The sequence below is a fragment of the Pelecanus crispus genome, chromosome 16 (assembly GCF_030463565.1).
Source record: "Pelecanus crispus isolate bPelCri1 chromosome 16, bPelCri1.pri, whole genome shotgun sequence".
NCBI lineage: Eukaryota > Metazoa > Chordata > Aves > Pelecaniformes > Pelecanidae > Pelecanus > Pelecanus crispus.
In genome coordinates this window covers 4,943,053-4,953,819 of record NC_134658.1, presented here as the reverse complement: position 1 = coordinate 4,953,819, position 10,767 = coordinate 4,943,053, and the positions used below count along the sequence as shown (strand labels likewise).

At 59.1% G+C, this 10,767-nt stretch overlaps 1 protein-coding gene across 1 annotated transcript; it reads left to right on the top strand.

Moving 5' to 3' along the window:
• The first annotated feature begins 754 nt into the window (after positions 1 to 754).
• LOC142595010 (digestive cysteine proteinase 1-like) lies at positions 755 to 4,927 on the top strand. The gene is made up of 11 exons (XM_075722008.1): positions 755 to 803; positions 1,313 to 1,372; positions 1,701 to 1,793; positions 1,945 to 2,117; positions 2,474 to 2,714; positions 3,163 to 3,364; positions 3,454 to 3,647; positions 3,779 to 3,870; positions 3,956 to 4,117; positions 4,352 to 4,541; positions 4,740 to 4,927. Exons 1-11 carry the CDS (start codon positions 755 to 757, stop codon positions 4,925 to 4,927), a joined length of 1,644 nt encoding a protein of 547 aa, XP_075578123.1.
• The last annotated feature ends 5,840 nt before the right edge of the window (positions 4,928 to 10,767 follow it).

Sequence of the window (10,767 nt, the reverse complement as noted above, 5' to 3'; positions counted from 1 at the left end):
GGCCCTGCGAGCGCTCGCTGTCACCTTGGGCTGGGGGCCAGCTGGATGCGCAGTAAGTGGGAGGGGTGAAGGTCACTCTGCTGCGGTGACAGTGCTGCTCTCCTTCCCGCGTTTGTTTTTCCATGTAGCTCCTGACATTTCATCTGCATCTTTCCCCTTTTTCCAATTAAACCCCCCTACTTGCAGTCCTGGGCTTGCCCTGATGGTAGATCTGGAAGGATGCAGGGATGCAAGTGGCCTCCATCTCACCACGACTGGCCCAGCACTGCCTTTCGTGGGGGCACCTTGGCTCCTGTCCCAGGAGGGCAGGGAGCACCCGGCGAGCCTTTGGGGTGACTGGCAGGGTCTTACCGTGCCTCCTTGCCCCAGGGTTTTGCAGATGCTCCCCCTGCTCACAGCACGCAGCAAAGCCTGGCTGCAAACTGCCACGGGGGCTGGGTGGGAGCGCAGGGACACCCCCAGCACCCACCACCAAGCCCCCAACACACAGCCACAGGGGTCTGGGTCCCACCCTGCCCCGAGCCTCGCAAGCATGCGACGTGGGCACCCACCCTGCTGCAGGTGGGAAAGGCACCCATGGGTGTCCGTGCTGGGGCAGGGGGGCAACAAAAAGCCACGCCTCCCCCTTGGTTAGCCCCAGCCAAGGGAAGGACGGGGCTTTGCCCGTTGGCTGCCGGCAGCTCCCTGCCCACCCACCAGTGGTATTTAAGCCACCCGTGGGTGCGGGGCAGCAGCGTGGGCTGGGGTGCGCAGGATGGAGGGGCTGGGGTGGCTGCTGGTGCTGGGGGTTGCTGTGCTGCTGGGTGAGCACCCGCCCTGGCCGAGCTCAGGGCAGGGGACGGATGCCGTGCCCCCGTCACGGGGTGACGCCGCTGTGCCCCTTAGCCTGGGCACTGCAGTGGTCCTGGGCTGCTGTGGGGGTCCTCGCCCTGGGAGGGGGCTGCTCTGTCCCCGTCCCCACGCCCAGAGCAGTGCAGGGGCTGCGGGCACACTCTGCACGTGGCATACTGGGGTGTGCATGGGGGTTTTCGGGTGCCCCTGAGCTGGCTGCACCCCAGGGAGTGCGGGTATGCGTGTGGGGGCTCAGAGTCAGGCAGAGGGCTGGCAGAGGAGTGGGGACCCCCGGCTCGGGGACCTGGGCAGGTGGGAGCCCTCCCAGCCCTGGTCCCCGTATGGGCTCCCCTCGGTCTGTCCCACTCTCCCAGGGGACAGCGAGCCAGGGACCGGCACCGCTGTCTCCCCCTGCCATGGAGAGAGGTAGGTAATCAGCAGCGTAAAAGGGTTTGGGTTTACTTTTGTTTTTTCCTTCCAGGAGCAGAGAGCAAAGCTCCTCTGGAGACACCCACATTTGGGGACATCTACCATGTCACAGGTACTGCTTGCTCGGGGACGGGGCACCCCGCTGGGAGGGTGCCCAAGGGGGTCCTGCACCTCCAGCCACCAGCTCCCACCCAATGTGCCCGAGCTGAGGAGGCTCCAATTCCCCCGCAAAACCCAGGGGCTGGGGCGCATCGCTGCCGTGGGGTGCTGCCGGTGGTGGGCATGGGTGGGAGCAGGGGGTGATGCCGGGGGGCTGCAGGGTGCTCCCAGCCTTTCCCATGCTCCCCTCCCGTCCACAGGCTCGGGGCAGGGGGACAGGGGATGTCCCCGGGGCTCAGCCCCCCGCAGCCCCCCTGAGCCCGGCCCCTCTGTGCCCGCAGGAGTCATCAGCCTGCCCTACGCGGAGATCAGGGAGCCCTTCGAAGCCTGGTACAACCTCACCGGGGGGAAGAGCCGCATCGAGTACTACGGCGGTGGGTGCAGAAAGGGGTCCATCCCCCCGACACCTCACCATCCCCCTCCTTCTGCCCCAGGACCTTCGGGTGCCCCAGCAAAGCCCTGGGAGCCATCACCATGCCAGGACCCGGGGGCTTGGCTTGACCTTAGCGCTGTCCCCATCCCCAGGCCAAGTGGTCACCTACCAGTTTGGCTCCATCGAGCCCTTCGGCGCCAGCTTCAAGGTGACTCCCGAGACCACGGAGACGGAGGTCAACGTCCGCAAGTGCTTCCGCATCAACGGCACCGACGGGGACCTCATCGCCCCGCAGAGTGTCTTCCCCAGCCTGGAGAACTTCAAGGTGAGCTCCAGGCATGGTCCCCAAGGATGCGGGATGGGGCAGGGGTGGGGATAAGGGACCCCCATGGGTACAGGGTGTCTGATGGCTACCTCCCTCTGAGGGCAGAGCAGCCCTCCCTGGCTGGGAATGGGTAAATCTTAAGGGTCTTTTCCAACCTAAACGATTCTATGATAAATACGAGGTTGGACGTGGCCATGGGTGATGGATGTGGAGGGGTTGCATCCAGCTTGGCATGCTGCAGGATGGGTGCACGGGTGGAACGCCATCACTGCGGGGTGCCGCAGCTCACCGGGGGCATGGTGCCGGGGCTGGTGCCAGCGTGGCACCCCGGTCCCCAACACGTGCATTGTGCCCAGCGGGTGCGGGAGGAGCATTTCCGTGGGCAGCGCTGCGCCGTCTGGCAGAACGTCTCCTACTGGGGCCACAAGAAGAACGTCTACACGCTGCGGGTGGGCAGCTCTGCCCGCGGCCCCGTGCCCCTGCACTACGAGGTGCGCGGCTTCAACAGCCTCCTGGGCTCCCACTACGACAAGTACGAGATCGACTACTCCTCCTTCAGCCACCGCTTCCCACGCAGCGTGTTCCGTCTCCCCAAGGGTGAGCGTCCCCAGCCATCTCGCAGCCCAACATGTGGCCAGTGTTGTCACCAAAATGCAGCACCCCTTCCACCCTTTTTAATTTGTTTTTTTAGCTTTTTTTTTTTTTTTTTTTTGCAAGAGCCTGGTGATTTGGGTGAATTGGTTTGGCTGGGAAAAAAGCAGGGGAGAAATGTGATTAATGTTGATAGCTGGGGCGATGCGGGTGCTTTCCCGGTGCTGGCTGCTCTGTGCTGGAGCACAGGGTGTGCTGGGTAGGACGGTGAGTGCTTGGGAGCAGGCTCTGGAAGCGGGTGTGGGTGCAGATCCCCCCCCTGCGCGCACGTGTCTATATGGGATGGACAGCCCCAATGGTTTTGGGGGTGACTGTACCGTGCATCCCAGCTGGGGGGCCGGGAGAGCCCGTTCCCGCTCGGGAGGCATCAGCCGCCGTCCGTGCCTCATGGCAGGGGTGCAGTGCGAGCAGTGGCCCGCGGCCGGCCCCGAGCACCGCATCGTGGCCAACCCCATGCAGGAGTTTGTGGGGAGGGCACCAGAGACAGACCACGTCCACCACCGCCTCTTCCACCGCTACAAGGAGCAGTTCGGGAAGAGCTACAGCAGCGAGGAGGAGCACGAGCACCGCAAGCGCACCTTCATCCATAACATGCGGTACGGGATGCCAGGGGGATGGGTGGGGGGGGCTCAGGGCCAGAGTGGTCCTCCCGCTCCCCTCTCGCAGCACCTCTGTTCTGCCGCAGGTTCGTGCACTCGAGGAACCGCGCCGCGCTCTCCTACACGCTGGCGCTGAACCACCTGGCCGACCGCACGCCCCAGGAGCTGGCCACCCTGCGGGGCCATCGTCGCAGCGGGGTTCCCAACAATGGGCAGCCCTTCCCCACCGAGCTCTACGCCGGCCTCATCCTGCCCGAGAGCCTCGACTGGCGGCTGTACGGTGAGGAGGGAGCTGGTGTCACCGGCGTGCAAGCCTGGAGCGTGCACGAGACTGGGGGTCAGCTGTGCACACCGGGGTTTGCATGGGGACAGCCCAGCATCCTCCCACTGCTCTGTTAAACGTGTCCCCAGGCGCCGTGACCCCCGTGAAGGACCAGGCTGTCTGCGGGTCCTGCTGGAGCTTCGCCACAACGGGGGCAATGGAGGGTGCCCTCTTCCTCAAGGTGAGAGCGGGGCTGTGCCCCACGGGGATGGCCGGGGCGCCCGGAGGGTGCCTGTCCCCATCCCTGCAGCGTGTCCCCCCCGCAGACCGGCGTGCTGACCCCCCTGTCCCAACAAGTCCTCATCGACTGCTCCTGGGGCTTCGGGAACCAGGCGTGCGACGGGGGCGAGGAGTGGCGAGCCTACGAGTGGATCATGAAGCACGGCGGCATCGCCAGCACCGAGTCCTACGGGCCCTACCTGGGGCAGGTGAGGGTGGCAGCGCCACTCGGGGGGGGTGCAGTGCCACCCCCTCCCCAATCCTTCCCCCCCGAGGCTCTCCCAAATAAGCCATCAGCCCTTTGGCAGTGGATGGAGGCTCTACTTTGGTTTATGGCTGCTCCATCCAAGCTGCCCCCCTCCCTCCTTCCCCCTCGCTGGGCTGGTTCGGACCCCCCCCACCTGCCCCGGGACCCCGGTGCCACCGCAGCCTCCTCCCCACAGAATGGCTACTGCCACTGCAACCAGTCGGAGCTGGTGGCCCAACTCGCCGGCTACGCCAGCGTGGAGCCGGGCAGCGCCGCGGCGCTGAAGGCTGCGCTGTTTAAGCACGGCCCCGTGGCCGTCAACATCGATGCCTCGCACAAGTCCTTCGCCTTCTACGCCAACGGTGTCTACGAGGAGCCCCACTGCGGTGAGTCCAGTTGAGCCAGGAGGCTCCATCTCTCAGTCATTGGGGCTGGGATAGGCAAAAATATTTGCAGGGTGGGATTTACCTCCCTGCTAAGCTCCCGGTTAGGGGATACGGGGCCATTGGCTGCATCAGGAATGACCTCCAGCTCCAAGGGATGGGGACTGAGATGTCTCTATTTTCTTCTCTCCTCCCGGCCAGGAAACGAGACGTCGGCGCTGGACCACGCGGTGCTGGCCGTGGGCTACGGGGTCCTGCACGGCAAGAGCTACTGGCTCATCAAGAACTCCTGGTCCACGTACTGGGGCAACGACGGCTACATCCTCATGGCCATGAAGGACAACAACTGCGGTGTGGCCACCGCCGCCTCCTTCCCCATCCTGGCCTGATGGGACACAACCCCACATGTGCCCTGTCCCCTCCATGTCCCCCTGGGCAGCTCCAGACAGATGGGGGGCTGGCAGAGGGGTGCGGGGCCCGGGGGGATGGTTGTGGGGCAGAGGGAGGTAGCTCAGCCGGGAGGTCGGAGGATGATCCCAGCCCTCTGGAGAGGCATTTTACTGTTTTGGCAATAAAAGCCTGTAGAAGTGATCCTGTCCATCATGCTGGGGTGTCTTTTGCCAGCCCCAGCCTGTCCCCCACCAACCACAGCCCTTGCCGTGACTGCCTTCTGCAGCCCGCTGTGTGATGAGTTTCACCCAGTGCTCAGCCCAGGCTCACCTCTGTTTGCCTGACGTGTGCCCTAACCCCAGAGTTTTCAGTGCCACCCCGAGAAGTGCCAGCACCTCCTGAAGCAGGAGGGAGCCTGAATCCACTCTTGGAAGCTGGGCTGGGCTCAGGGCCCTCCTGTTCCCAACTGGATTCTGTCCCATCCCGGCAGCCAGTGTCATGCTGGGAACAAGGGAGCTGCCCCTGCCAGAGAGAGCGGTCCCCAGCGCCCGGGGCCTCTTGGGACACCTGGGTCCTCTGCTCAGACTCTCTCCAGGCTCCTACATGGGTCAGTGCTTGGTGACTCAGTTTCCCCACCCATCTAGGGGGAAAGCAGAGCTTCTGGGGCTTTCTGTGCTGCTGCCAGCAGCCCTCGGGATAAAGGGGGCCCACGCAGCCCCAAAGGAGACTCAGCTCATTTCATCCAGGACACTTCAGGGGGCTTTTGTCCAACCTCCTGGGGAGCAGCCGGGCTCAGGGCTGCCACCCCAGATCTGCCGCGCTCCTTTTGTCTCCCCTTGCTCCGGTGCTTTACCCCAAAACTGCGTGGCCGCGGGGCAGCCTGACCGAGAGCCGAGGGCTTGGCGAGGCCGGTGCTGCTCTTGGGGTGTCCAGGCTGGATATCGGCGCGGTGTGAAGGTTCGTTCTTGGGGCTCTGGTGCCCTGCTGACATCCAGCCTGGGGATGGAGCCGGGCAGGCAACATGGGCGGGCAGCCCAGAGCTCCCAGGTGAGAGCTGTCGGCACTGCCAGGCTCTGCCTTCCCAATTCGAGAGCCCAATTAGCAGCAGGCAGCTGGGGAGGGGAGCCTACAAAAGGGGAAAAGTCAGCCCTGGCTTGGATCAGTGTGTGCACGGGCTGCATCTTCCCCCAAAACGGGGTTCTGGTAGTTGAGAAGCGACGTCTCCCATGCCTACACCCTTATTTTGTATAGCAAAGGGCCAGGGTCAGCCATCGCGTTTCCCCGCTGCAAGCGCTGGCCCGCAGCACCCAGGGAGCAGCGCTTCCTTCCAGGCGACGTGATTGCTCCCGATTGAGGATGGCAGGTCATAATATTTTCTTGTTTTCTTTCACTTGTTCACCTGCTTATTTTACAATTTGCTGCACTGATTTCTGAAGTGGTCTTTAATCATTCTCAGCAGGGGTGCTGACTCGAATTCATGTCTGGGAAAGAACTGATCACTGCGCAGGAATAATGTGGTTTATTCTGTGGGAGTTCAGGTCTCCAGATCTTTGATTCTCTTGACTGCAGTCAATAAAACATGTTTTGACTTTCAGGGAACCGTGACTTTCAGGCTCCCTTTGGATAGGTGATGTTCTGAATTTGCTGCCAAACACACAGATGGCTTCGAGAGCTGGAGGTTTTGCACCCGCAGAAACCATTTAGGAGGAGCCTGAAATTTTGCATTTGTGGCATTAGGGATAGCAGTTCTGAGTGTAGGTAGTTAAGGATGGCTGGGAACTTAAGAAAGATCCATTCATTATAGTTGAAAAAGGAGAAAATAAGAAAGGCCATACCTGAAGAGAGGTTTGCTGTTTCCAGAGCCAGCCTTGGGCTCTGGCTCCCAGCCCGAGTGAGCTGCGACTTCCCGATTTCCCTTGACACCCAAACCTCGGAGTCACTCCATGTTTTGCAGAGCGCAGCAAAGAACAACCACCCTGAACCCTGCTTTTTATTGCAAGCAAAGCTAGCCTAAAGGTATGCATTTAAGGTTTCCTTTGGAAGAGGCACATTGCCTGCACACCCTGCATTTCCAGCTTGCCAGCTATGCGGGAAACTCCCCACATTTGATACCTTGATGGTGAAATAGCAGCTGAGGCTGGTGCTTTACGGGGAGCGAGCACTGCCCAGAGAGTGAAAGCCGAGAGGATTTGGCACCTACTTCCCATATGCCCCCTTGAGAATCCCATCTTCTTCTTGGTCTGCAGGGTGAAGCAGTTCAAGACATCTCCAGAGGTCAACTTCACGCTGAAAGCGCAGGACCGGCAGTGGTCCTTGGTGGCCAGCTTCCGCTCCTGCGCCCTGTCCTCTACTCGGTATTTCTCATGGTCCCCTGCCACCTTCAGGGTCTCCTCCTTGGCATCTGCCAACCAAGAGGTTGGTGCTCAGGTGCTCAAACCGGGCACGTGTAATGTCTGCCCGCAAGCTGATCCCTTTAGAGGCAGTCCGAGGTGATGGTGGCTTTCAGGCCTGTTTGGCCACCTCGCAGGCTTTCCTGAGCCTCCAAACAGCTCACCCATCCTGCCTGGTGCTCTCTTGATGCTTCTTTAAGAATTCATCATCCGTGGAGATGCCCACCAACTGGGTGTCGAAGTCCTCACCTCTCAGGTGAGTGTCGTGTCCTGGTTTTGGCTGGGATAGAGTTAATTTTCTTCCCAGTAGCAGGCACAGTGCTGTGTTTTGGATTTAGTAGGAGAAGAATGCTGATAACATGCTGATGGTTTAGTTGTTGCTGAGTACTGCTTACACTAGTCAAGGACTTTTCAGCTTCCCATGCTCTGCCAGGCGCACAAGAAACTGGGAGGGGGCACAGCCAGAATAGTTGATCCAAACTGCCCCAAGGGCTATTCCATACCATATGGTGTCATGGGCAGTATAGAAACTGGGGGGGTTGGCTGGGGAGCAGCGATCGCTGCTCGGGAACTGACTGGGTATCGGTCGGCGGGTGGTGAGCAATTGCATTGGGCATCACTTGCTTTGTATATTATTATTGTTATTATCATTATTATATTGTTACTATTATCATTACTATTTTACTTTATTTCAATTATTAAACTGTTCTTATCTCACCCCAGGAGTGTTTCTCACTCTCACTCCTCCGATTCTCTCCCCCATCCCATCGGGGCAGGGGCAGTGAGTGATGGCTGCGTGGTGCCGAGCTGCTGCCTGGGGCTGAACCACGACATGTCGCTAGCCGTGACTTTCACCTCAACAATGTCTCTCTCCGTGGTGAAGATGGAGGTGCTGATGCCCCTCCCGGCCCGAACTGGAGATGAGGCCATTGCGCTCTCGTCAGGGTGATGGAGGCTGTAGGCCAGGGCTGCTGGTGTTGTCTCATTGAAGCCCCTCAGCACAGCGATGTCAGTGATTACCCAACATCTGAACATGAGCCAGCAGTGTGCCCAGGTGGCCAAGAAGGCCAACAGCATCCTGGCTTGTGTCAGGAATAGTGTGGCCAGCGGGAGCAGGGCAGGGATCGTGCCCCTGTGCTCGGCGCTGGTGAGGCCGCACCTGGAATGCTGTGTCCAGTTTTGGGCCCTCACTACAAGAAAGACATTGGGGTGCTGGAGCGTGTCCAGGGAAGGGCAACGGAGCTGGGGAAGGGTCTGGAGCTCAGGGCTGGTGGGGAGCAGCTGAGGGAGCTGGGGGTGCTCAGCATAGAGAAGAGGAGGCTGAGGGGAGACCTCATCGCTCTGCAGCTCCTGGCAGGAGGGGGCAGGGAGGGGGGTCGGGCTCTTCTCCCAAGGAACCAGCGATGGGATGAGAGGAAATGGGCTCAGGCTGCACCAGGGGAGGTTTAGATTGGATATTAGGAAACATTTCTTTACTGAAAGAGTGGCCAAGCATTGGAACAGGCTGCCCAGAGAGGTGGGGGAGCCCCCATCCCTGGAGGGGTTCAAAAAGCAGGTAGATGTGGCACTGGGGGACACGGTTTAGTGTGCATGGGGGTGTTGGGTTGATGGTTGGAGTGATTATCTGAGAGATCCTTTCCAACCTTAGTGATTCCTAGTTTTTACTTTGATTAAAAAATAATCCAGCCAGCAAGCCAGGAAACATGAAATTATTCCTCTCCCCTTAACTGGTTTAGTGGTGGACTTGGTAGTGTAGGTTAATGGTTGGACTGGATAAGCTTAAAGGTCTTTTCCAACCTAAATAATTCTGTGATTCTATGATTCTATGATCTTCGGTGGCTTGGCTCTGGGAGTCACTGAGATAAGCTGGCACAGGGATGATCACTCCTCCTGCCTGTCCCGGAGCAATTCATCCACTGGGATGGGGATGGGAACCTTGGGGCAAGCCTGGCTCCATGCTGGGCTCCGACCCACCCACTCTCGCAGTGCCCAGCACCAGCCAGGACACGGGGAGCGAGCTGAGACAGAGCACGCTGCCGCAAACAGCTCCCAAGAGGTGTTTTGTTTCCAGTGAAACGGCCTTTCTGTGGGTGCGAGCATCCAGATCTGCGGGATCAATCTGTCTACACATCCAGAAATTCAGGGTGGGCTGAGTTTGCCAAGGTAAATTACTCTCTGAGGAAGGGCGGCTGGGATTTCAGCTGGGTTTGGTTTTTTCGCCCTGCCCTCGGCTGTCCTGGATATGGCGCTTCCCCCCGGGGGCAGCTGCGCTCCAGTGCAGACCTCTGTGCAGCAATGCCAGGTGGCCAGAAAATGTGCTCCAGCCCAAAAGCTGGCTGCCTTTCAGCGCTGGATGAATTATCTGTGAAAACCTCTTACGCCTCGCACAAAACAAGGTAATTATTCAGAAAGCAGGGGACATGGAGAGAGCCAGAATATGAAAATATTATCTGTTAGTGATTTACAGAGAACCACAGACGGTGTCAAAGAACAGCAGCTGAATGAAACTTGCTTTGGCAACTTCTTGGCTCCCAAATGCTCCAGACAACCCGGGGAGAATGATCATGAGCTCCCAACAACGCTCCTGCGCCCTGGGGAAGGCGCTTCTGGGGGGGCCGGATCTCCAGGGCCGGGTCAGGACAGAGCCGGGTGGTTCACGGAGGGAAAGGACACGCGTTGCGGAGCCCTGAGGTTTGAGGATGGCCAAGACCATGAATCAGGGGGAGGCCATCTCGCTTCTGCTATCTAATACTGGAGCTTTTTTGGGGTACAAATGGTTGCATCCAATGCGATCTGAACAGTCTTCCAAGCTCTGCAAAGCTAGAAACTGCTTTACTGCTAGCGAGGCTATCCTGGAAAATCACTGAGGCAGTGGCTTTTTAAACGTTTCTTTTTAAACACTTCCTTCGGTAGCAGCTTTACAAATGCTCTTCCTTAGCCAAATGTTTTTTCCCTTGGCGACCGTGACTGCTCTGGCAGGTTTGCTGTTCACGTTCTGAAACGAAATCGTTCCTTTTGCTTCAGCTCGAGAGATTTGCAACCCCCCTCCCATGACTTTTAGGAGGTTTTATTTCTTATAACAAATCGCTTGCAGTGTTTACGTTTTCCAGGTGCGCTGTCAAACCCCAGAAAGCTGGGCAGCCCCAGCCCTCCACCTCCACCTGATTTCCCCCAGAACCTCTCCTCGGAGCATCGCAGCCCCTGAGCAGCGAGGAGCGTTTTGTTTAAAGCCATCCGCTGCCTCTGCCAAGCTCTACCTTCTGCTTTCACCGACTGGTATTTCCCAATCACAATCTAGCATCCAGCACAATGCAACGAATTTCATGAAATTAAGTATTTCTCCTACACACAGCATATTTGCCCTGTGATTATAACTAGTCCCCGAGGTAGCCAAGCACAGCAGAACTTCAGTTTAATATGCACACCCACGCAGCCTTACTAAAAACCCA

Coding starts and splice junctions, on each gene's coding strand:
- LOC142595010 (XM_075722008.1), top strand. CDS start 755: ATGGAGGGGCTGGGGTGGCTGCTGGTGCTGGGGGTTGCTGTGCTGCTG. Junction 804..1,312: donor GGGGGTTGCTGTGCTGCTGG/GTGAGCACCCGC, acceptor TTTTCCTTCCAG/GAGCAGAGAGCAAAGCTCCT. Junction 3,365..3,453: donor ACCTTCATCCATAACATGCG/GTACGGGATGCC, acceptor GTTCTGCCGCAG/GTTCGTGCACTCGAGGAACC.